This window comes from Anolis carolinensis, chromosome 3 (assembly GCF_035594765.1).
Source record: "Anolis carolinensis isolate JA03-04 chromosome 3, rAnoCar3.1.pri, whole genome shotgun sequence".
In the NCBI taxonomy this organism is placed as follows: domain Eukaryota; kingdom Metazoa; phylum Chordata; class Lepidosauria; order Squamata; family Dactyloidae; genus Anolis; species Anolis carolinensis.
Window position 1 is genome coordinate 230,320,155 of NC_085843.1, and position 27,340 is coordinate 230,347,494.

General features: G+C 42.8%; 1 protein-coding gene across 8 annotated transcripts in view; it reads left to right on the forward strand.

The window, feature by feature from the left end:
• nt5c2 (5'-nucleotidase, cytosolic II) overlaps nt 1-27,340 on the forward strand; it is a 100,790-nt gene that overhangs the window by 19,157 nt on the left and 54,293 nt on the right. For 5 of the 8 annotated variants that reach the window (XM_008106572.3, XM_003218510.4, XM_062976307.1 and 2 more), the window contains one exon: nt 24,693-24,766. The exons of 2 other annotated variants lie outside the window; for them this stretch is intronic. In XM_008106572.3, coding sequence (XP_008104779.1) covers nt 24,693-24,766 — 74 coding nt within the window. Of the gene's footprint in view, nt 1-22,442; nt 22,730-24,692; nt 24,767-27,340 lie in introns of those variants that run through there. One more of the 8 variants, XM_008106573.3, reaches the window with a different exon arrangement.

Below are 27,340 nucleotides of genomic sequence, written 5' to 3' on the forward strand. Positions count from 1 at the left end.
TAACAATCACTAAAAGCCTTCCAATTCAAGAAGAACACAGAATTTCAACCCATATCAGACAGGAATCAACTAGGGGCATTTAGCATGTCAAAAATTGCTATAAAGTAATTTAAAATTAAAATATAATTATACAATTCTCCTCCCACACTGCAATAGATTAAGAGGAAATTAAAAGTTGAAAATTAATATAAAAACTGCAAGGGAAAATAGGATAAAACAAAATAATATGAAATCAAACTTTTGGGGGAAAGCCACAAAAGCCACAGGCATCTTTCCCAGACTGGGTTAAACAAAGCTGCTTCTAGTAAGTCAACCCAGGAAATGCAGTATATTGACACAGTGGAGGTGTCCAGGCAAAGGTGATCAATGGGAAATGGTTATAAACCAAACTATAGATCCCAGTGTTTCATAGGATGGAACCAAGGCAGGTAAAGTGACATCACTCTGCTATAATTACGCAATGCACTTAGCCACTAAGGGTCCTTCCACACAGCCATGTGACCCACAATATCAAGGCAGATAATCCACAATATCTGCTTTGAACTGGGTTATCTGGGTCCACACTGGCATATAACCCAGTTCAAAGCAAATAATGTGGGATTTTATACAGCTGTGTGGAAGGGGCCTAAGTCACCTTTCTTCACATATTACAGGCCCTTCCACACAGCCCTATATCCCAAAACATCAAGGCAGAAAATCCCACAATATCTGCTTTGAACTGGGTTATCTGAGTCCACACTCAGATAATGTGGGATTTTCTGCCTTGATATTCTGGGATATAGGGCTGTGTGGAAGGGGCCTCTGAAAAAAAGAGAAATACTGAGTTGAGCTTTATCATACATTTAAAATACTATTATTAGTATTTTTTGTTGTTGCTGCTGCTGCTGTTGTAATAGTAGTCATACAGCAGTATTCCTAAAGGAAACACATTGCTAAATTTCTTTGAAGCTGTGAGGTCTGTTGGAAACTAGGCAAGGAAGGTTTATATATCTGTGGAAGGTCCAGGGTGGGAGAAAAAAACTCTTCTCTGTTAAAGGCCAATGTGAATGTTTCAATTGACCACCTTGATCAATATTGAAAAGCCTTGCAGCTTCAAGGCCTGGCTGATTCCTGCCTGGGGGATCAAATATGGAACTGGACATTGGCCATCTTATTAGCCAAAAGCAGGCTCATGAGATAGGTGTAGTGTGCATATACATTTGTTCGTAGTTTTTTAAAAAACTGTAGTCCGGCCCTCCAACAGTCTGAGGGACAGTAAACTGGCCCCCAGTTTAAAAGGTTTGGGGACCCCTGGTCTACGGTCTCGAAGGCTGCTGAGAAGTCGAGGAGAACCAACAGGGACACACTCCCCCTTTCGAGCTCTCTGTGGAGATCATCCACTAAGGCGATCATGGCTGTCTCAGCTCCATGACCCGATCTGAAAACAGGATGCAAGGGATCCAGTTTCGTCCTAAGAACCCCTGGAGCTGTGAGGCAACCACACTTTCCAAGACTTTGCCCAAAAAGGGGAGGTTGGAAAACAGGTCGAAAGTTGTTCGAGTCAGTGGGGTCCAGTGATGGTTTTTACAATAGCTTCTTTTAAACTTGCTGGAATTTTGCCTTTCCGGAGGGAGGCATTAACCACCACCTTTACCCACTTTGCCAAACCCCCTCTGGCTTCCTTTATCAGCCAGGATGGGCAGGGGTCCAGAATGCATGTGGTCGCTTTCATCTCTCCAAGAATCTTGTCAACGTCCTCGGGTTGCACAAATTGAAATGAATCTATTAAAACCGGTCAAGTAGGCGCTCTCACTACATCTTCAGAGACTGCAATAATTGTGGCTTCCAGGTCGGAGCAAATCAGAGTGACGTTATCCATAAAGAGCCGAGCAAATGCCTCACAGTGAGCTGTCGAATGGCCAGGGACTCCATCACAAGTGGCAGGGTTCAACAAACCTCTGACCGTTTGACACAGCTCAGCTGGACGGTTCCTCGCAGATGCAATGTTAGCCGCAATGTGAGATTTACTTTCAGCCTTTACTGACGCACAATACGCCCTTGCATAGGCGCACGCCCATGTTCGGTCTGACTCATTGTGAGATGACCGCCACACGCCCTTTTGCCTCCTCTTTGCTTGCTTCATCATTGCCAGCTCCTTGTTGAACCCAGAGGTTGGTTTAGCTCTGCTACTGGAGAGGGGTCACTCCGGAGCAATTGTGTCTGTTGCCCTGGTCATCTCCCTGTTATAGAGAGCAACCAGAGCATCAATGGAATCACCTACCTCGGTGGCGGGAAATTCCCCAAGAGCCATCAGGAATCCTTCTGGATCCATACGTTTCCTGGGGCGAACCATCTTAATAGGCCCTCCACCCACATGGGCCGCCATTTTAGAGGAATAGTTAATGCCATCTTTACATCTTATATCCTTTTGAAGACCAGTGGTTCTTTCTTAACATTTTCTTTACCAGGAACCCCTTTTAAATATATTTGTTGCCGCAGACTATCAAGACCTAACTCAAGATTTAAAACACTAAATGCATCAAGTATCTATTCAGAGTTGCTCATCAAGGATTTCAGGATTTGAAGAGGGGAGGGAAATAATAAATGCACAGGCTTCTATTTTAATATTTTTATTGCTCTTAGAGTTTCTTTCTGTCTTTTCTTCCCTGTGAGGACATTGTGGTCTCCTGGGGGGTCTGTGGGCCATAGGTTAAGAACTTTTCTTGTAGTCTGTGGCAAACACTTATAGTGGAAACAAATCAGGCGCTAAGTTAAAGCTACTACTTACTCAAACATTTGGTAATGGGATGTTACCTTTTTGTAAACAGCTATTGATTCCATAAATATCAACATGGAGATAAATTGAAGTTGTCATTATTAGAATATTCTTCATTATGTACAAGTAGAATGCTGCTTCCTTTAGTTCTTGTTGACTTATCTGGGGTGGGGATAATTGTGTGAGGTTGGCCCTTCTGTAGGAGTACAGTCATGCACTGTGATTGTAGTTAGACAGGAAGGAGGTTGAATATGAGGCACCAAGTTGCTGTGGTGTCTATTTTTTAACTCTGAGGGAATACTTATAGTCACTCTTTGGATTATTGCATGTAGTGATTTGGTGTCTGACAGCTGTTGCTAGCAAAGGTTAAACAATGGAAAAAGTTCAGGTTGCATTCCCTATTGTTACTGGCAACTGCCGAGAAACAGAACCCAGGTATTTGCATTCATTTTCTTTTTATATTTAGAAATCATGAGTTGTAACACTTCAAGGTAATAGGGAAAAACTGATTATTTCCTGACAAATGTGTATCTTATGTGGGTACTTCCAATTTAGAAACAGGTAGTGTGAGCCATGCTGCAGTGAAAGGCAGTTTTACTATAGAGCAGGAATGAAGGTCTGGAAGTCCAGCCTCTATTTATGGAGTGTAATCTGTCTTTGCAATTGCTTTGACTTCACTTTAGACATCCTTCTATATTCGTATCATAGACTTCAGTGATCCAATTTTGAGTGGTAAAGTGCTCTGTCTGAGGTAAGGGATTAAAAATAAAATACAAAATGGGCACTATGAATTGACCAGGGTTTGCTTTGTCTAGGATTAGAGTGACAAATGTAGAAATAAGTAAGGGACAAATTAATGTGTTAAGTTGAATAGCAATTGAAGTAATTCAGAATTTAAGGTTTACATTCTGACATCAGAATGCTAGTTAAGATCTACTTACAAAATGTAATTGTTCGAGTTTTTGAAGTTGTAAACTACCACAATCTTTCAAAATTGATTTGGAACATTGTAAGCCAAGAAAATATCAAAAGAATAGGTTGGGTCAGTTAGTGTATTGTCAAGTGATAATTCAAAGACTTTGAAATACCCCAGTGTTTTAAGGATTTCAGTGTTTATTAATGGAATGTATAAAAAGTAATTATATCTTTATATTTAAAGAAACAAATTAGTGAAGAAAATTCTTAAACATGCCTACAATCACTTAAGTTTGCCTTTTCTAAAAATAACTTAGAATATGGGACTTCATAATTAATGTTGTTCAAACAATGCAATTTGTAATAAATTAATTTAATAACTGAGTCACCAAAGTTATGTGTGGTATTTTAAAAGTTGTTGCCATCACAGTACACTGTGGTTTTATTAAAATGTGGTTCAGTTGCTAAACTTTTTAACAGCTGGGATACTATAACATAATTTCCTCTTTCCCGTGACGTATTTATTGATAGGGATTTTTTCCTTAATGAAGGTAAACAATGTGGGCAAAATAGTGTGGAATTGTATGTGCTTGTGGTAGTTGCCTCTGATTTATTGGGATTGTTGGATTGAATAGAAAATAATTTTCTTTCACGCTAAATATATATATTTAAAATCCCATGTGCAATCATGGTAGTAAACAATATAATTACTTTGTGTTATCTTATTATTTTCCAGCTTATAATTAAACATCTATATCAGAATACAGCCTTGTATTTGCATATCTGTAAATTGATGCAATTTTCAATGAATAAATTGAGGGACCAAATTTTTGTTCTCTAAAGCTGTAAAATATACATAATTTTGCAATCACTGCCTACTTTTTGTTCCAATTATTACAAAAGTTTTGTTGAAGCTTCTATATTTTTATGTAAACAATTTGAAGGGGTGGGGTCTGTGTTTAAATGTTGCTGTTCTTCAAGAATGGTCTGCATATTCAAATTATACATAGAGACACATCTTTTCATAGTTGTTGCCAAAGTAAAAGCTTGCCCACTTAATGTAAGAAAGCCAGTGAATTGGAAAACTAGGTCGCCGCAACACCATCTGCACATACAGGCCTCTGTTATCCTTATTCATTGCTATTGCTCAGATTTTCAGTTTAGAGATTAAATGGGAAATTATAGGCGTTGGAGTAAGATAATTTTACAGAATGTACAGTTTAATCATTTGATGGGAAACAGATTAAGTGGTGATCTTTCTCTTGTGTCTTCTTGGGACAAGCAGAATGTTATTACCTCGTGCTTCCTATGTGTTTAACAGTTTTTCTGCTCTGCCACGCGTTGCAGAGGGTAGTAGCTTCACTGGGCCTAAATGGGCCTCTGTTATCCTTTACACAAGTCCCCCACAAACAGTTCTGGGGGGATATTTTTGACACTGCGGGTATGTAGAACTGTGGATATAAAATCTGTGGATAAGGAGGTTATACTGTATCCTAAAATTACTAGAACCAGTCTAGTTTGAAAGCTAACATGGCAGTCTGGGTTAGCACTTCAGTGGGAGGCTATCAAGGAATTCAAAATAAGTTAGTAAGTAACTTTATTTTTCTATCCCACCACCATCTCCTGGCAGGGACTTGGGGCGGCTAACACGGGACAAAAGCCAGAAACAATAAACAAAATACAACAATTAAAACATATTACAATGAATAAAAACACAGTAAAATCAACATTAAGCAAACAATACATTAAACCATAAAAACTCATTTGAAGCGTAAAATGAGTAAAAATGAAATAAAATAAGAATGAAATAAAATAAGAGGGACCACCAGGTTGGTGGAGGGGGATAGCGTGGAGGGGACATTTGAACTAAAGAGGAAGATACTGGCAAAACTATCTCTAAGTATATCTTACCAAAGAAAATCCAATTAAATTAATAGAGTCTCAATAAGTCGAAGGATGAATTGGAGGCACAGAGGCACACACAGTAGCAAAGATTGCAGCAAAGTAAAAATTTTAAATGTTATCTATGCCATGATTTATTCAAATTTGCAGACAAACATAAAAATGAACAGCTATTAGGTTTCAGCACAGTTGCCCCATCTGCATTTTCATATGTAATAGAAACAGACATTTATGCCTAATATAAAATTATTCTGTTTTTCGCTTGCTTCTGCTCTTGCCAGTAATGCCAGTGATGCTTTGGCTAAAAGAGTAGTGTTATCTCCTCCCCCCCCCCTTTTTCTTTCAAGATAGTGTGGTTATAAAGATAACCTGCTTTAACCTGATATCAAAAATGAGATACTCACATAAGTATTTTCACATTCCTAAAAATAATGTGAAATTGATTAATGTCTAGTTTACTCTGTATACATCTACTTGGGAGTCTCACTGACTGTAAGCATAAATTAAGTTGTTATTATTATTATTACTATTATTATTATTATATTTATTTATACCCCACTTTATCTCCACAAAGGGTACTCAAAATGACTTGACATAAAAGCATTAGTATACAATTTAAAATAAATACACAAACATTATAACAGAATTAAACACAAACTGCACTAAAAAATTCAGTGAAAAACTATCAAAAACATATTAAAAGTTAAAAATCACAGCATCCTCTGACTAGATCTTAAAAACCTTAATCTTTAAAAGCCTGTCTGGATAAAAAGGTTTTAGCCTGCCACTGGAAGTACAGCAGGGAGGGTGCCATTCTGGCTTCCCTGGGCAAGGATTTCCAGAGTCGCGGAGCAGCCACCGAGAAGGTCCACTCTCTCGTTCCCACCATCCGAGCTTGAGATGGAGGTGGGATGAGAGAAGAGCTTCTCTTGATGATCTCAGGGCCGGGGCAGGTTTATACAAGGGGATTAGGTCAGCCAAATAATAATAATAATAATAATCTTTATTTTTATATCCCGCCCCATCTCCCCGAAGGGACTCGGGGCGGCTCACAACAGGGACAAGCCCGAACAACAACAACAACATATTTAACAAACTTAAAATATTCTAACAATACACAAAACAAAATAATGGACAAATACATTAAAATCCAAGCAGATAAAATCAGAGTAATTAAAATCAACCCAGTGGGGACAGGTTTCATAAAGTGCTGTATCATGGAAATAAGTAGCAATGATAAAGTGCCATATGCTTTTAAAACAGAAAGAAGTATTCTAATAACAGCTCTATTGGGCCTGTTCATTTAAACGCTCTCTGGAACAACCATGTTTTCAATTCCCGACGGAAAATGGCCAGAGAAGGAGCTAACCTGATCTCCTTAGGGAGAGAGTTCCAGAGCCGGGGGGCCTCTGCCGAGAAGGCCCTCTCCCCCGTCCCCACCAGCCGCATTTGAGACAGAGGCGGGAGCGAGAGGAGCGCCTCCCCGGATGATCTTAGGGTTCGCGTTGGTTCGTAGGAGAGGAGGCGATCACGGAGATAGGCAGGTCCTGAACCGTTTAAGGCTTTATAGGTAATAACCTGCACCTTGAATTGGGCCCGGAAACTTATTGGTAGCCAGTGGAGCTGTTTAAACAAAGGAGTTGACTGTTCTCTGTAACTAGCTCCTGTTATTAATCTGGCTGCTGATCTCTGAACCAACTGAAGTTTCCGAACCGTCTTCAGGGGCAGCCCCATGTAGAGTGCATTGCAGTAATCCAACCTGGAGGTGACTAAGGCATGGACCACCATGGCCAAGTCAGACTTCACGAGGTACGGTCGCAGCTGGCGCATAACCTTCACCTTTGCTGTCTAGGACTTTAAAGGTCATAACCAGCACTTTGAATTGTGCCCGGATACAGACTGGCAGCCAGTGAAGCTGCTATTACAGGGGTTGTCTGCTCCCAGTAGCCAGCCCCAGTTAGCAACCTGGCTGCAGCTCTTTGAAGCAGCTGAAGTTTCTGAGCACTCTTCAGAGGCAGCCCCACATATGGCATGTTACAATAATCCAGATGGAATGTAACTAAGGCATGTACCACCATGGCCAGATCTGGCTTCTCAAGAAATGAGTGCAGTTGGAGCACGTGTTTTAATTGTGCAAAGGCCCTCCTGGCCACCACAGATACCTGGGCCTCTAGGGTCAGTGCAGAGTCCAAGGAGGACCCCCAAACTGCGGACCTGTGTCTTCAGGGGGAGTGTAACCCCATACAGCACAGGCTGTATCCCTATTGCCTGCCCTGCCTTCTGACTAATCAGGAGTACCTGTGTCTTGTCTGGATTAAGTTTCAATTTGTTTGACTTCATCCAGACCATTACTGATGACAGGCACTGATTTAGGGTCAGGGCATTTTCCTTGGTATTACTTGGCATTACTTAGGCGATCCCTTGTAGTTTGAGGATGATGGTCCTCCGTCTTCGCTATCTTGGGGATGGATCCGTAGATGGCTGAAGAGACCTATTCTTGATCTGCATGTTCTCCCGCAGTGAGGACATCAGTTTCCAGGTGGAAGGCGGTCCCGGTCAGGGTTGGCTTGACGGGTCTTCCTCTTGGCACGTTTCTCCCTTAAGCCCTCCATTTGTGCCTTTTCGAACTCCGCAGCACTGCTGGTCACAGCTGACCTCCAATTAGAGCGCTCAAGGGCCAGGGCTTCCCAGTTCTCAGTGTCTATGCCACAGTTTTTAAGGTTGGCTTTAAGTCCATCTTTAAATCTCTTTTCCTGCCCACCAACATTATGTTTCCCGTTCTTGAGTTTGGAGTAGAGTAGCTGTTTTGGGAGACGGTGATTGGGCATTTAGACAACGTGGCCAGTCCAGCGAAGTTGATGGCGTAGGAGCATCGCTTCAATGCTGGTGGTCTTTGCTTCCTCAAGCACGCTGACATTTGTCCGCCTGTCTTCCCAAGAGATTTGCAGGATTTTTCTGAGGCAACGCTGATGGAAACGCTCTAGGAGTTGGATATGATGTCTGTAGACCACGTTTTGCAGGCGTAGAGCAGGGTTGGGAGGACAATGGCTTTATAAACAAGCACCTTGATATTTCTACGGATGTCCCCGGTCATCAAACACTCTCTGCTTCATTCTGAAAAATGCTACACTCGCAGAGATCAGGCGGTGTTGTATTTCAGTGTCGATGATGACTTTTGTGGAGAGGTGGCTGCCAAGGTAGCGGAAATGGTCAACATTTTCTAATGTTACACCATTAAGCTTTATTCCTGGCATTGCAGAGGGATTAGCTGGTGCCTGTTGGAAGAGCACTTTGGTTTTTTCGATGTTCAGTGAGAGGCCGAGCTTCTCGTATGCTTCTGCGAAGGTGTTTACAGTGGCTTGTAGGTCTTCTTCTGAATGTGCATAGACTACATTATCATTGGCATATTGGAGTTCTATAACAGATGATGTGACCTTGGTTAGGGTTCAGTCTGCTGAGGTTAAATAGCTTGCCATCTGTCCGATACATGATTTCCACTCCGGTGGGAAGATTCCCATCAACAAGGTGAAGTATCATAGCGATGAAGATGGAAAATAAGGTAGGGGCAATAACACATCCCTGCTTGACACCTGATTCCACCTTAAATGGGTCACTTTGGGAGCCGTTGCTGTCCAAGCACTGCAATTCACTCTGTCGAATGTCTTTGCAAGGTCAATGAATGCCATGTACAGAGGTTGATTTTGTTCCCTGCATTTTTCTTGGAGCTGTCGTGCAGTGAAGATCATGTCCACTGTTCCTCTGGACGGAAGCCATTATGGGATTCTGGGAGGGTTTCTTCTGAAACAGGGAGAAGGCGGCTTGCAAGGATTCTTGCGAGGATTTTCCCAGCGGAGGTTAGAAGGGAGATACCGCGATAGTTCCCGCAGTCTGTTCTATCCCCTTTCTTGAAAAGGGTGATGATGGTGGCAGCCTTGAAGTCTGCTTGGATTTTCTCGGTCACCCACACCTTTTCAATGAGCTGGTGGAGTTGTTGTATCAGCTCAAGTCCACCCACTTTGAAGATTTCAAAAGGGATCCCATCAGGTCCGCTGGCTTTCTTGTTTTTTTTGTTGGCTGATGGCATTGCTAACTTCTTCCAAACTAGGCAATGCTGCAAGCTCATCCCTGGTTTGTTGTTGCGGGATTTGTGAGAGGGTCTCTTTGGCCATATTGGTGCTGCGATTCAGCAGGTTCTGGTAGTGCTATTTCCAATGTAGTGCAATTGATGTTTTGTCCTTCAGAAGTTTGGTTCCATCTGATGAGCGTAGGGGCTGTATGCCATGGTTTTTTGGTCCGTAAATGACCTTTGTGGCTTTGAAAAATCCCTGAGCATCATGGGTATCTGCAAGGTGTTGGATTTCTTCAGCCTTCTTTGTCCACCAGATGTTCTTGAGTTCTCTGGTCCTTCTTTGGACCTCAACTTTTGCACTGGCATAGATCTTTTTCTTGGCAGCACAGTTGGTGTCTCTCTGCCATGTTTGGAAGGCTTTCCTTTTGTTATCAATTAGCTGTTGGATCTCTTTGTCGTTATCGTCAAACCAGTCTTGATGTTTCTTAGTTTGGTATCCAGTGGTTTCTTCGCAGGCTGTGATGATGGAGGTCTTCAGTTTGTTCCAATGTTCCTCAACATTTTCGGGGTGTTCTGTGGGTAGATGATCCTTGAGTGTTGTTTGGAGAAGGGCTCGTTTGGAGGGCTCCTGAAGGGCTTGGGTGTTCATTTTACGCCTTGTTTTTCTTCCTTGGAGTCTGCGTTTGGGGACGAGCCTGATAGCCATCGTGGATCGGATTAACCTGTGGTCCACCCAGCAGTCATAAGCACCTGTCATGGCTCTTGTGAGAAGCACATCGTGGCGGTCTCTGGCACGTGTAATTACATAGTCCAAGAGGTGCCAATGCTTTGACCAGGGGTGCTTCCATGATGTCTTGAGCTTGTTTTTCTGGAGGAAGAGTGTGTTGGTGATGACAAGGTTGTGATCTCCGCATTTGGTAAGAAGCAAGATGCCATTCGAGTTGCTGTTTCCGACCCCATCTTTTCCTATGATCCTTGGCCACAGGTCGGAGTCCCGTCCAACTCGTGCATTAAAGTCTCCTAGGAGGATGATTTTGTCCTCCTTAGGAATCTCCGATAGTGTGATGACCCATGGGCCTTGTAGTCCTGCTCAGGACATTGCAATTCCTGATGAAGATGAAAACTTGGGTTTTTTACCTTCCCAGTCTGAACTGGATTCTTCTCAGCCAGATCTTTCCCAGGCAGATCTGGGAACCTTGCACCTGCAAGAAAGTTGTCTCCCAGAAGTATGTCAAACAAGCCCAGAGCCTACTTCTCCCGTGTTCTTGCGCCGGGAGTTTTGTAAACAACAGAGAAGTTTGGAATCAGCTTCGCGCAGGAGTGCGAGGATTGCAGCTAAGAATGTGGCCAATTAAGACTGCTTCTCGTGAGAATCTTTGGGGAGTCTCACATCTGGTCTCAGAGTTTAGCTTTCGGTTCTGATTCCCAGAGAACTGCTTCGGCGGGAAAGTTAGACTCTATTTAGGTGTTTTACCCGCGTAGTAACTTCGCGGAGTCAATTCGTCAGCCTACGGAGCGAGTTGTGTCTGGACAGCGCGCTCCGATTCAAGCCTCGATCCTGCTCAAGCCTTGCCTTGCTATCCAGCCTTCGCCTTGCTTCCCAGCCTTTGTTTATCTACGGATTTTGCCTTGTTTCCCAGGATCAATCCTTGCCTTGTTCCACGGATTTTATCAAGTTATTCCACGGACCTTGTTCTTGTTCTTAGTTACCTTGTTCCACGTTCAAGCCTTGTTTCAAGTATCAAGTTATTTCCTAGCCTCGCTCAAGTTTCATGGACTAAAGGACCTTGTCATCTCCCCTCACTTTGCTTGGCAAAGTGAGTGTTTCGGTTATTGGATTACAACTTTGGACCTTAATATTTCTTATTGGACATTGCTTTTTTGGACTAATTCTGACCTTTCCTGAAAGGTCTAATTCTGGACTATTTTCTACACTTGTTTTTATTAACTTTATATATTCCTTCAATAAAGATATTAGATAGATTCTGGCCTCTGTGTATGGTTATTGGTGCTCTGCAGCCTGGGTCGTGACAGTTTGACTCCGCCACCCTAAGCACCAATTAACCTCGGCCAGAATGTCTACCGGAGTCGTACCTGGGCCGAGCGGCCAGCCGATTACCTACACCATCGACAAGGATGAGGTGGACCGAATCCGTGATAAGCTCAATGCACAGGATGGAGAAATAAGGGGTCTGAAGGAACGCGGAATTCGTCTTCCGGCCATGGCGTTGCCAACCAAGTTTACTGGAGAAGCTTCTAAGGTTCATGTCTTCCGTCGCCAATGTCAAGCTTATCTAGAGGCCCGTGCTGCCGAGTTTCCCCAAGAAGACATCAAAGTGGCATGGGTTTACAGTCTTCTAGACGGGCCAGCGGCCAGCTGGGCGACGGCACTGTTCGACCAAACCTCTCCTCACCTAAGATCAGCGCAACACTTCTTGGACCACCTCAAGGAGACTTGGGGAATCGAGGACAATTTGGAGGCAGCCGGTCACAAACTCCGTCGCCTTTTCCAAGGAGATAGACCTATGTCTCAGTATATAGCCGAGTTCCGAGTGCTGGCCCACAATACCGGCTGGAACGATGTAGCCCTCAGGGGACAATTCCGGGAGGGTCTCAACATTGAAATGCTGGAAGAAATCTCCAAGGTGGATCCTCCCCAGACCCTCGAGGCACTCATTGATCAATGTTTACGGGCTGAAGTCATGATTGCCAACAGGAAACAGTGGGTTCGAGGCCAGGGCAGTAGAGCCGGGGCAAAACCCCCCGCTCCCGCCAGCGTTCAGCCACGTCCGGTGTGGAGACCCCCACCGCCAACCCCATACCCCAGAGGAGGCGAGGAGGTGCCGATGCAGTTGGGCAATGTGCGTCCCAGACTAGATGCCGCCGAGAAGGCCCGTCGTCAACGCTTAAACCTCTGCTGGTACTGCGGGAACGGGGGCCACTTCGCCAGAGAGTGCCCAGCCAAAGGGAAGCCTGCCGCCCGTCTTGCGGCGGCGTCCTCCACGGAGACGAAGGCGTCTGAGCCGACTGGCACACAGCCGGCGGGGGAAGCCAACGACCGGGTGTAGAGAGGCTCGCCAACCCGGTCAAAAAATCCATCCAAGAGCCGCCAACCGGGGTCCTGTTCCTTCTCGTGGTCACATTATGGTCAGCAAAAAGGGGACCCGTCATGATCCACGCCATGATAGACTCTGGAGCTACCAACAATTTCATCGATAGAGAGTATGCCGACTCTCTGGGATTACAATATCATGATTTCAAGAATGCCCGTGTGGTGCAAGCCATAGACGGCCGCCCCCTCAAGACGGGCCCCGTAAGTCAGTGGTCGGAACCCACCAGGATGTGGATAAGGGAACATATGGAAGAGATTTCCTTCTTTGTTACCGAGGTCCCCCATTTCCCTGTGATTTTGGGAATTCCATGGCTGACTCTCCACGACCCTAACATCTCCTGGTCCAACAGAGAACTGCAGTTTGCTTCACCGTACTGCCAAAACCATTGCCTCGTAGCCAAGGTATGCCATGCCACAGACACCGAGCCCATCATCACCTTGCCAAAGAAGTACTCCGAGTATTGGGATGTATTCAATGAGAAAGAAGCCGAAAAATTACCCCCACATAGACCTTATGACTGTGCCATTGACTTGGTGGAGGGGGCCCCGATCCCGCGAGGGCATCTCTACTCCCTGACTGAACCAGAGCAAGAAGCTCTCAGGGAATTCCTAGAGACAAACCTTCGCAAGGGATTCATCAGACCCTCTCAATCCCCAGCCGCCTCCCCAGTGATGTTTGTGAAGAAGAAGTCCGGGGAACTACGCTTGGTGGTGGACTACAGAGCATTGAACAATATCACCAAGCGGAACAGCTATCCCCTGCCCTTGATCTCGGATCTACTGGATCGGCTTCGAGGAGCCAAGGTTTACACCAAGCTGGATCTTAGGGGGGCTTACAACTTAGTTCGCATCAGGGAAGGGGACGAGTGGAAGACTGCCTTCCAGACCAAATTCGGATTATTCGAGTCCCGAGTTATGAATTTCGGTTTATGCGGAGCCCCCGCAACGTTCCAGCATTTTGTCAATGACATTTTTCAGGACTATCTAGACAGGTTCTTGATAATCTACCTGGACGATTTTTTGGTGTTTTCCAGATCACAATCAGAACATGAGAACCACGTCAAAATGGTGTTACAACGATTGCGGGATCATGGACTTTATGCCAAGCTGGAAAAATGCGCCTTTGATCTACAAGAGGTAGATTTCCTTGGTTACCGCATCTCGCCTCTAGGGCTTTCCATGGATCCAGCCAAGGTTTCAGCAGTATTGGAATGGCGGGCGCCAACTAACAAGAAAGAGGTGCAGCGTTTCTTGGGGTTCGCGAACTATTACCGCAAGTTCATTCCAGATTTTGCCCGCTGGTCCGACCCCATCACTAGCTGCATCCGTGGAAAGCAGCCTTTCCGCTGGACTGATCAAGCAGAGAAAGGGTTCCAGCAACTAAAGAAACTATTCACCTCCCAGCCAATTCTACAGCACCCAAATCCTGGAACCCCTTTTGTGGTGCAAGCGGACGCCTCTGATGTGGCAATTGGGGCTGTACTCTTACAACCGGTGGGAGATCACCTCCATCCCTGTGCCTTTTACTCTCGTCAACTAACCACACCAGAGAGGAATTACACCATTTGGGAAAAAGAACTACTGGCCATAAAGGCAGCCTTTGAAACTTGGAGACATTGGCTAGAAGGGGCCAAATTTCCCATTGAAGTCCACACTGATCATCGTAATCTAGAACATCTAAGAACTGCCCGCAAACTAAATCAGAGGCAGCAACGTTGGGCTTTATTCTTTGAACGTTTCAACTTCCAGATCCATTATGTGACCCCAGCCCAAACCAAGCAAGCAGACGCCCTGTCACGTAAACCGGAATACGCTGCAGGACGCAAGGAGACCTTTGAATCCCAACTGCTACAACCCGAGAACTTTGCCACGCTCACGGTGGGGAACACCAAATCCATCCCCATTGGTTCAACTTCCCCTACTCCAGGACCCATCTGTGCTCAAGAAATCAGGGCTAGTCAGCAAGCAGATGCCTGGGCGCAGGACCAACTTCGCCAAGGTCTGCATTTTCCCTTTTCGCTTAAGGATGGGCTGCTCTGCTATAGAAATCATGTTTATATCCCACCCGGACCGGGCAGGGAAAAAGCGCTTCGTCTGTGTCATGACTGCAAACCAGCAGGACACTTCGGACTATTTAAAACTATGCATTTGATCCTAAGGGATTTTTGGTGGCCCAAGATCCGCAAGGATGTGGAAAAATATGTCAACACCTGCCCAGTATGCCAGCGCTCCAAGATACGAAGGGAGAAGCCCTCAGGGCTTTTACACCCCCTTCCTACCCCATCTCGCCCATGGGAAATAATTTCCGCGGATTTCATCACTGACCTACCACCTTCCTGTGGATTCACCACGATCTTAGTGGTGGTGGACCTTTTCACCAAGTTAGCCCATTTCATTCCCTGCGAAGGCCTCCCCACGGCCAAAGAAACTGCGGATCTATTTCTTCAACATGTTTTCAGACTACATGGATTGCCCAAGAGTTTAGTCACAGACCGTGGATCTCAATTCACCTCTCGTTTTTGGAAGGCACTACAAAAACTATTGGGCATAGACTCTCGCTTATCTTCAGCTCATCATCCCCAAACAGATGGGCAAACGGAGCGCACCAATGCCACTTTGGAGCAGTATCTTCGCTGTTATGTAAACTACCAACAGGACAATTGGGCTTCTCTGTTACCACTGTCTGAGTTTGCCTACAACAATGGAGTTCAAGCTTCTACAAAAGAAACGCCGTTCTTTGCAAACTACGGCTTCCATCCACGTTTCTTCCCCCCTGTCATTGAAACTTCAGAAGTTCCCGCAGCAGAGGATTGGCTGCAGGAACTCACAGCGGTGCAACAACTTTTGCTCCAGCAACTGGACCAAGCCAAGGAGGACTATAAACGCCACGCTGACAAACATCGCCAGCCGGGCCCCGAAATCAAGGTAGGAGATCGGGTTTTTCTGTCCACTCGCTTCCTGCCCTCCCACCGCCCTTGCCGGAAGTTAGATGCCCGTTTCATTGGCCCCTATCCAGTGGTGGCGCAATTAAACCCCGTGACTTTCAAACTCCAACTTCCGCGTTCAATGCGCATTCACCCAGTGTTTCACCGTTCCCTGCTCCTTCCGGCGGATGGTGTGCGACCTGATACAGACCAACCGGCCCCCCCTCCTGTTTTGATGAATGGGGAGGAGGAGTTCGAGGTTGAGGACATTTTGGATTCTCGCTTTCACCGCCGCCGCCTACAATATCTCATTGACTGGGTGGGTTTTGGCCCTGAGGAACGCTCTTGGGAAGACGCCTCCACAGTCCATGCTCCTGATCTAACCCGTCGCTTTCATCAGACCTATCCCACCAAACCCCGACCTCGCGCCTCGGGGAGAGGGCCCCAGTTTGGGAGGGGCCTTGAGGAGGGGGATAGTGTGATGACCCATGGGCCTTGTAGTCCTGCTCAGGACATTGCAATTCCTGATGAAGATGAAAACTTGGGTTTTTTACCTTCCCAGTCTGAACTGGATTCTTCTCAGCCAGATCTTTCCCAGGCAGATCTGGGAACCTTGCACCTGCAAGAAAGTTGTCTCCCAGAAGTATGTCAAACAAGCCCAGAGCCTACTTCTCCCGTGTTCTTGCGCCGGGAGTTTTGTAAACAACAGAGAAGTTTGGAATCAGCTTCGCGCAGGAGTGCGAGGATTGCAGCTAAGAATGTGGCCAATTAAGACTGCTTCTCGTGAGAATCTTTGGGGAGTCTCACATCTGGTCTCAGAGTTTAGCTTTCGGTTCTGATTCCCAGAGAACTGCTTCGGCGGGAAAGTTAGACTCTATTTAGGTGTTTTACCCGCGTAGTAACTTCGCGGAGTCAATTCGTCAGCCTACGGAGCGAGTTGTGTCTGGACAGCGCGCTCCGATTCAAGCCTCGATCCTGCTCAAGCCTTGCCTTGCTATCCAGCCTTCGCCTTGCTTCCCAGCCTTTGTTTATCTACGGATTTTGCCTTGTTTCCCAGGATCAATCCTTGCCTTGTTCCACGGATTTTATCAAGTTATTCCACGGACCTTGTTCTTGTTCTTAGTTACCTTGTTCCACGTTCAAGCCTTGTTTCAAGTATCAAGTTATTTCCTAGCCTCGCTCAAGTTTCATGGACTAAAGGACCTTGTCATCTCCCCTCACTTTGCTTGGCAAAGTGAGTGTTTCGGTTATTGGATTACAACTTTGGACCTTAATATTTCTTATTGGACATTGCTTTTTTGGACTAATTCTGACCTTTCCTGAAAGGTCTAATTCTGGACTATTTTCTACACTTGTTTTTATTAACTTTATATATTCCTTCAATAAAGATATTAGATAGATTCTGGCCTCTGTGTATGGTTATTGGTGCTCTGCAGCCTGGGTCGTGACAGATAGGACGGTGTCCAGCTGACAATATTTTTTTTCCTTGATGTCTTCGTCAGCATCTAGAGTTGGTGCATAGGCACATATGATGGTTGCCTGTTGGTTTTTGGCAAGGTTAATTCAGAGGCTTGATAGTTGTTCATTGATGCCAGTGGGTGCCTCAGTCAGGTGCTTCACCAGGTCATTTCTGATAGCAAAGCCAACTCCGTGTATTCTTCACTCTTCTTCAGGCAGTCCCTTCCAGAAGAAGGTGTAGCATCCTTTTTCTTCCTTCAGCTGTCCCTCTCCTGCTCTCCGGGTCTCCTGAAGGGCTGCTATATCGATCTTAAAGCGTCCCAGCTCCCTTGCAATGATAGCAGTCTTGTGTTCGGGGCATTCGCTGTCAGTGTTATCCAACAGTGTCCGTACGTTCCATGTTCCAAAGTTCATTGTTCTTTTTTGGCCGCACAGTGGTGAGCTTTCTGGACGCGGCAGTCCAGTCAGGGTAAGAGAGGCAGACTATGTTTAGGGCACCTTTTCTAGCCCCTTCCCCGTGTGGGGTGACCAGAGCGAATCCTAAAAAGGGCTGCTCAGTCATGGATACAGCTGCCGGACTACTCAACTGCCTCGGTTCTTGAGGTAGAGCGACTGAGTCCATATCCACCGCCCATGTGCCAGTCTGTGATGCCTCATGGGCCTTGTAGTCCTGCTCCTAGTGCCATCGTGGCAGATGAAGACGAAAACATGGGGTTTTCGCCGGTTCAACAAGAGCCGGAGTCCTTTCACCTGCCGGATGTTGATGTTTGTCCCCAAGAATTCAGTAAAACAGACCTTGGGCATTCCTCGCCTCCGTTCCCCAGAAGGGAATCTTACTCTAGAGACAGAGGAGTCAGAGAACAAAATCGCAGGAGTTTACGGATTGCTGCCAAACAACAGGCTGATTAGGCCTGCTTCCCTTGGGAAATTCTAAGGAGTCTTGCATCTGGATAGAGTTGGGTTTCGCTTCTCGTTCTCTAGGGAAAGAGATTGTTGGCGGGAAAATGAGACCCCAATATAGGTGCTTGACGCGGGAGAATCTTTGCGGAGTCAACAGAGCAGCTTCAGGAGTAAGATCGTGTGTGGACTTCGTAACCCCAGTTCCTTGTTTCCCGGATTAAGTAATCAAGACTTGCCTCGCTTGCTTTTAACCACGGACCTTGTTCCAAGAATCACTGTTGCCTTGTATCCAGCCTTGTTGTCAAGCTACCTAGGACTCCAGAGACTCAGACATTTCCCCACACTATTGCTTGGCAATAGTGTGTGTTTCGGTATTGGATAAAGAACTTTGAACTCTAATATCATTTATTGGACAATACATTTTTGGACTATATTTGACCTCATTTGAAAGGTCTGCTTCTGAACTATCTTCTTCACTTGTTTCTTTGCTTTATTATATTTCCTTAATAAAGATATTAGATAGAGATTAGCCTCCGTGTATGGTTCTTGGTGCTCTGCTCCCAGGGGTCTGACACAGTCTGTGACTAGGGGCTTCCAGATTTCACAGTCCTGCCCCCGTCGCCACTCGCTGATCGCCATGGGACTTTTGTAGGTTTGTTTTTATTTTTCTTGGAAGACTCCTGTGCGTGATTTTTTTTTTTTAATGTGTGGAGGTCGGTGCACAGCCGGTCAACACACAGTTTTCACAGAATGAGGTCCCAGCAGTGGTGTGGTTAACACAATGAGAGTGGCTTCTCAGTCTGTTGCAGCCTTCTTCCGCCTTCACAGCCATTGTAACATGTATCATGTTATCCTCCGCCTGCTCCGCCGTTGAGGTCTTTGGGCCTTCGGATTGTGCTTGGTCTGGAACCTCCCCTGCAGCCACTCCTGGGAGTGCATGACTCCAGTGGTTGTGCCCGCAGGTTCATCGGAACACGCAAGCCCCCTCACCACTACAAGGTGACAATCCATCGAGGGCAAAGTGACAATTCTTGGCATTAGGTAGGAAGAAGTAGTCATCTGCAGATAGGTGGCACTGTACTCTAAAACTCCGGATACTTCTTCCAGTGTATATGTTAAACAGCCTGGGGGGGCATTGGTGCCAGTGATTCTTCGTTGATCTTCCGCTGCATGTGTGTTTATCCAAACCGCGCGCTCTGACAAACAGAACCCTGAGGAACCCCACAGGTTAAGAACCAGGGGTTCGAACAAGATTTCCCCAGAACCACCTTCTAGATATGGCCCTCCAGGAAGGACCAGAGCCACTGTAAAATAGTGTCCCGAATCCTATCCCAGCAAGACAACCCAGAAGGATACTATGGTCAATGGTACTGAAAGCCACTGAGAGGTCTAGAGGAACCAACAGGGACACACTCTGTAAGTTGTACATTGGTGGGAAAAATTGCTGCCACTGAATTTTGGACTGTAACTTTAATAAACCCTTGTCATTGGCCATGTTGAATACGACTGCCAGGAATTGACATGCACAGATATAGACACCCTGGCATAGTTTCTGGGCTGCATTCTCCTTTGCCTGGGCAAAACTGACAAACAGGAGGAGGAAGTGGTGGAGGAGGAGGAGGAGGAGGAAAAGGAGCAAGCCCTGTGCTGCACTTCACTTGCCCCATGGATCCCAGTTCCTTTTCCTGCATGAGTATGTCTGTTTTACCTAACAAAGGAGGGGAGGTATTGGGAAACAGGTACATGCGGCTCACAGAAAGAAAAGGAGCTGGGATCCACAAGATGTTTGATGTTGCATTGATGCGAGAGCCTATTCTTTCTTCTCTCCTGTGTGCTGTGTGCATCTTTATCACCAGTATCTCCCTGCCTTTACCTGGTTGAAAAGCACACAGGAAGAGGAAAAGGAGCCACAATCTGAACTATATATGAAGTGGTGGGCCTGATCCTCCTCCTTCATACCCCTGGGAATACGGCAAATAGCTCTCCTGGTGATTACAGCAGGGGTGTCCCATCCCTTCCTGGAGATATTCACATTTTTCCACTTTTGCAGTGGAGCTGTGCCCCTAATCCCTGCAAAAGTGGAGGGCTGACTGTATTTTAAATTTATTGGCTAATCCTAGAAGCTTCCAAAACCAGTAGGTCATCCCCTTTTTGGGCTAGAAAAAAAGCACTCTGTGTTTTCTAGAGACGTCACAACAACTACAAAAACATCCATAAGGGCCTGCAGTTTGCCCTAATTTTATTTTGGACTTTAGTTTCCTGTCCAAAACGCCATAAAGTCTCGGGTCAGTTTTCTCTAATGTTCCAGCCTTACCCCCATTGTTTTCAACATGTGTCTAAGTATGAGTGGCCGTTTGCTTTTTAGCTAATAAATGTGGGAACATCAAATCTGATATTAGAAATAACAAATGAGAACACATGACATACTGCTGAGATTCTGCTTGGAGAGGTGTAACATAAAATTTTGCTAAGCTAGAACTCCCTTCGGTTTCTCCCTACCTGCAGGATTCACCTGGTTCCTTGATGTGGAGATTGACGTGCCCTTATAGCAGGCATGGGCAAACTTCAGCCCTCCAGGTGTTTTGGACTTCAACTCCCACAATTCCTAACAGCCGATTAAGCTGTTAGGAATTGTGGGATTTTGAGTTTAAAACATCTGGAGGGCTGAAGTTTTCCCATGCCTGCCTTATAGTGACCAGTAGAGAATTAAGAAAGTTGTATTTGCTATTTTAATGAATTATAACCCTGTCTTTCTCCAAATAATGTGACTTAAGGTAGCTAAGAACATATTTATAATAATAATACAAGTTAAAAGCAACACAAAATATTTAAAAACAGTTAAGCAATGCATGTGTTAAAATAGTAAACATTAAAATGCATTGCAACTTGGAGCTTTGAAAAATCTTAAAAACAGCATTCTACATCATTAAAAATCCAACTTCATCAAGTTGTGAAATTATGACTGCACAAAATCTGCTGCTGGAAGGAAGGTTAAGGACAGGATCATTATAGACTTTCTGGGGGAGGGGAGTTCCAAGGTCTGGGAGCAGGGACTGAGAAGGCTTTCTCCCTTGTTCCCACCAAATGAGCTTATGAGGGTGGTGGGGCAGAGAGAAGGGCTTCAGTTCATTTGGGTTACAGTGAAGTACCCAACATAGGACTACCTTTGCCAAACATCAAAGTCGGAAAATAGACTTTAAGAACAACCTCTAAGCTGTTCTCCCTTTAAAGAGTAATTTTTTCCCAGTCCAAGATATTGCTGGGCTAGAGTTTTCTGCAGATGGTGGTTTCTTCCTTCGGAGCTCCCTGCAGTACTGCTTTTGACCTATAAAGCCCTATACATCTTGGATCCAGGTTATTTCAAGGGCCATATCTCTCTCTATGAGCTATAATGGACCGGGAATTTTCCCAAATCCTGAATCTCCAAATGGAATTCTGTACACTGTGATATCCCCCTAAACCAAAACTAAATTGCTGTTAAGGGGCACCCCTGGGAAACTTGTAAGTTTTGGAGCAGTTAGGCTCATGTCACAAGGAAATGTTGAATTCCTCCCTCTGCAATGATGAAAAAAGACATGCGGAAGATGTCATTAACAAACGTCTGTCCATAATTCCAAAATACAATTGGCCTAGGCTTTAGAATATGATGTGAGACTTGGAGCAAGAATTACGCTTCAAGAGAGAAGAAGTGGACAGGAACTCCTTTTTCTTTTTTGATGACCCTTCATGTTTTATGTAGTGCTAAAGAGCTTTTCTTTGGATCTGATTCAAGAAGAAATAAGCTGGAGAAGCAGAAAACAAAACATTATTCTCCCATCCCCTTTAATCTAATAGAGGTGTGCATTACCCTGGTCCAATCTGCTCCAACCAAGAAACTATCAGCTGCAGGCCAATTCCTCCCCTTCTCCTTCTTCCAGCGGAAATACTCAGCATTCCACAGCTCCTAGACTGAACATAGATCTTTGGACCATCTGTGGGGGCCCGTTTTGTGTTAATGTGTTAACTTTAATCTGGAGAAATCCAAGAGCATTAATAAGACACTATCTTATTTTGCTTTTTCCTGCAAACCCATAATTGTTAAACCAACAAGGTTCTAAGTAAAGAGAATTACCCCTCATTTTTTAAAAGCTGAAAACCAGGATGATGTTTAGCAGCACATTTTATTTTTATTTCTAAAGTATATTTTCAGTGAATCATGAGATATTTTCAATAATATTCTTCTGTTTCGTTTTCCTCTAATATATTATGAAGTTTGCTATTATGTAACTTTTAAGAATGTCATCTTTAATTCCCCTTCTGTCTCTCTCTCTCCCCCCTCCTTTGTACTCTACATGCTCTACTGCAAAAGCAGGCAGCTTGCCAGGAAACTGTGACTTCTAGAACAGCATGGAAAGTTAAGGGTGAAACAAGCTAGTGTAGCCAGAGAAACTCGATTCCAAATAGACTTCTGTAGAACAGTGATATCCAGTGACTTACTATTTTAGCTGCAGATACATATTCTGTAGCACTGGCTGAGGAGATGTGCAGCATCTTCAGTTTTTTCAGGCATAGTGATCTTCTAACGTGAAATCAGTTCGAAGGAAAATTACATATATGTAAGGATAGATAGCCTTTTGAAATAGGTAATGTGATCAGTCAAGTCGTTGAATTGGATGGCTGCAAATTTCACAAGAAGAGCATCCAAGTGAGATGAGGTAAGCCTTTAACACTGGAATATGATAGTTTGACCTTGGATGTTAACAGTTTGCTGTTCTAATGTTTGTACTTACAAATTGAGATGTAGTGACATTAACTGTCTATTCAGTACTTCATTCAGGGAAGAAAATCTCTGAGATCAGAAACAACTGATAGTTCTTTTTATATTCCTCTGCTTGTTTTTGTGTCCTACATTTTGTCTCACAGTTCTGTAAGAATGACATGCTAGATTTTGCATCCGTATCATATTAGCAGTCTGAATAGGGGATCCAAGGAAAATGTTAAGATATAATATGCCTTTCAGGGGAGTATGATTGAAAAAGGAGGATTATGATTTCTGTCATTAGTCAGCTTATTCCTTATGAGAGGCTATTGCTTGCTGCTGCTGAAGGTGTTTATATCATTCAGTGAATATACTACAGTTCAGTCAATATTTCAAATATTTTCTGAACACATAAAATAAATGGCTTCTTGTTATTATGACTGTGGATTTTTGAAATGTCATTATTGCTGTATCAAATCAGCAGCTAGACAAGCTGTGCACAAGGGCAAGCTACTTCTGTTCATTATCTGCTTATTTGCTATTGTCCAGAAGCTTATACCTGCCAGTTCTGAATGGGCACTGCAGGAATATGTGCTCCAACATAAACGTACAGCAAAGTGTTGGCCTGGCTACTGAGCCTTGGTCTACTGTTGAACTGTATATTTAGATATGCATAGAGTAAACATGTTCATATTTGAACACATGTTACTTTGAAAGATTCTCTTTATTAAGCTTTGTTGGGCGATAATATTTGAATTTAGAAACACATCTTTCCTTCTTCCTACTATGTCACAAGTCTTGTCTCATTCTGAATTGATTGATTGATTGATTATAGGATTTATATATTGTTCTACATCAAAAAAAGTTAAGAGTATTGTAAAAGTAAGAACTCAAATACAAAAAGGCCAATAAAACTGACTGCTATATAACTTTAATCAAAATACCTGCATCATTTCGATATCATTAAAGATGGTGCCAGGAAGTGAGTCATGGTTCAGAACAAAATTAGGCACAGATGAGTTGCCAAAGAGTCTAGCAATTCTTAGAATAACTCAAATCAAGAGCCGAATAGCCAGATGTGAAGCCAGGCTGAAGAAGGCAGATTGTGCAAGAGGATTAGATGTAAACAACATAGGATTGCAGTGCTAAGAATGACATACAAATGATCTGGCTAGAGATGAAAAGACTAAGAGGAAAAATAAAATAAAATTCTGGAAGAACATGATATCAGTTTTTCTCTCTTCATTTTGCATTAAACTATATTAAACACATAATGCAGCATATATCTTGGACAGAAATACTATTTTGATTATAAAATTAGGTGGGGTGACAACTTAATTTATGTTTATTAGTTCAGTTCCAATAAGTTGCCTTAGAACTTTACATAATGGGTTCTTCACTGATGTTTTAATAACACATAGTTGATTTTTGTGAGTCACTTTAATTCTAAAGAATTACACAATTCACTGGGGTTTAATAGTTAAATTATCCTGATTGGGAGGCGTATTTTTATTGTTTTGTTTTTGTGCAGTGCCATTTATATTGATGATGTTATATAAATAAACATTTTCTAGCCAATACTGTTGTTTACAGACCTGGTTAAAGTGTTGTTATTTTTATATTCATATCTGTGTATATGAAAAATCTAGCTTGTTTGGGAACTAGGAAGTAAAACTAGTGTTCATACCTTCACCAGTGTTTGGCATCATTATGCATATAATATTAAACAACTGGATTTGATGCAGAGATATTCTTGAAATCAATGACATGTTCTGAAGCAAATGTGCATAAAATGTTACTAAAGCATAAGTCTTCATAATTTTGTCTTTTGATATTCCATTTTTGGTCACAATAGAGTGCACGTGGAATAATTACATGGTAAAATACTTACCATTGGGTTTCTTACTTTGTTTCTACAGGGTTTTTGTGAACAGAAGTCTAGCCATGGAAAAAATTAAGTGCTTTGGATTTGATATGGATTATACCTTAGCTGGTGAGTGTGTATGAATATATATATAAATATTTTTCATAATTGAGTATAGTCTGATATGCTTCAAGGTAGCAAGTATTTTAAAAGAAAAAGTAATCCCACATAAGGGGAGAGCTAAGCAACTTAACATCTTCTCTGCTCTTCTGTTAATGCTTCCTACAATTTGTCTGTTTTAGGTGAATTTTTATTTATTTTATTTGTTGTGTCATCAGGAAACGTGTTCATGAACACGTGCCCACACACACAAGGATACATTTCAAATTCTTTAAAATAATATTAGCATATTTTCTCCCACCTTGTCACTTACCACTATATTTCCTTTATAATGGTTAACCTTTACAATGGCCAACATTTTCAGATTAGGCAAGGTTTTAATTTCCTTTACAGATTATTATTAAGATTCTCGTTTTCCTCTGTTTAAAACCTGTACATACTATCCCTCTTTTTAAGTTGATATCAGTACTGGAATTGTTGTCTGCTGTTTTTATTATTTGCTTGTCAGTGTTGCAATACATGTTGATTGTTGTCTGTTTCTTTTTGGGACAGTTTTGTCTTTGCTCAACACTGGTACCTGTCTCATCTTTTTATGTCAGTTGAATTATCTAATTGTAATGGTTGATGTAAAGAGGCTTCTCACTAGGTAATGGGTTTTATCTTGTGTCAGCCTTTTATGCTCATATCTTCCATGTACAGTAGGAATTGCTCCCTCTACTACTATCACTTCTTGACCCTTTTCTTGTGTTACACACTTCAATAAAACTGACAGCTATTTACTGTGAAAAGAGATACAGAATTCCCAAACATTGATACTAGGACTAAAAAATAAAATAAAATAAATTCATGTCAACCAGCATCCTATCCTAGGTGATAACTAATGCCCCCAAAGTTGCTCTTGGTCCTCTCCTTCAGCAGTACCTTTCTGTCTTGGCACCACCTTCATGCCAAAATATTGTGCATATATATATAAATATGTTTAAGTTGTATAATTTATCCAGGTCAAATTATTTTTGCTTTTTGTTGACATAGGGTTAAAATTAACTTGGCATAGGGGATACATAGATGTCATGATGCATTACATTGCTGTCTAATTTGACCTTGTCTATAGAAACTAAAATGAAAAATTCTAGAAGAAGCCTGGATTTTAAATGAAAGATGTAGAAGCCAAACAAACTTAAACACTATTCCTTTTATTAATGCTGTGTGGTGATATTGAACATTTGATACATGATCCTGTTTTAAAGGGATTACATTCAGTTACATTAATAATAGTCACTTGCACATCTTGCAAATGAGTTAAGCAGCAGCTTCTGAAAGCCTTGGAGGGAAAAGTGAACTCAGGTCAGTTCTGTGGCTAGATAAACACAATTGTATCATTAGGCAGCCTGTATTACATAACTGCTCTTGCAATGCTCCCTATCTTTTCTTGGTTATTTTTCATTTTTACAAGTTAACAAGAAGTTATTATCATAAATGCGTAATTATTATTTCTACGGCATAGTAGTATTTCAGTTAAAATTAAGAAGGAATTCAAAAATATTGTGAGATATTTTAGTGTCTTCTGTTTTATAACTCTATGCTGCTCTTGTGTAAAGGATAACTGCAGTTATTCAAAATATATTAAGGAAAAAATTATTGAAAAACATTATGTTCTGGTTTCATATTGTATTCTTCTGGTAGCAGTAATCTTAGATGATTTATTTATAAAGCTAAATATTTCATCCTGGGAAATTTGGTTTCAAAACTAGATCTTTAATATCAGTGCCTCTAAAGGTTTAAGATAAAAGGTTAAATATATAATGCTCAGGAATATAAAAAGGAAGAATATTGTATAAAAATAAAGCATCTCAGTAATTCATTGCATAGGTTTACCTATTTTGACTTTGTGTTTGCTTTTATTTTTTATTTTTTTCTACATTTTGGAGAAATGGGGAAGAGATTAAGCCCGGTATTATGCCATTCCCCTCACTAAATTTGTTCCTCCTGGCAGTTTTTCATGTAAAGGCAAACAACCCTCCTGTACACTGCAAGGGACATGATTTTCATCTTTCTAGATCCTATTACTTTCTGTCCCACACTCATAACTGTATAAATATGCTTTATACCAGAGGCTGTAATACCACTTAGTAGTGCATCCAAAGGAGTAGGTTCACATTCATGAAAGTTCATGCAAAAATAAAAACCAATTTGTCTTAAAGGTGCTGCCACGTTTCTTTTTTCTCTCCTAACTTACTTTCTGCTTTTATCATACATTCTCATTTGTAAAATTTTAGTAAAATTAGGAAAATTCTTATCAAAATGGAACTAAAACAAAATCCATACCTATACCTAATGCTTACCCCTCCGTGGGACTGTTTTATTTGATATCTAGTTTGAACTCAAGTGATGGCTAAATAGGAAAATGTTGCAAATTCATATAGTGAGGAATGTTTCTGTAGCTTATCTTTGTGATTTAAAAACTGGTGAAAAGTTTTACAATTATTGAGTTCATGATTAAACTTAGATAATTTTATTTGGGGTGTTGCTGTATATAAAATAGCACTCTTGCCTCTTTTGGATGGGAGCTATAAAAAGGTTTAA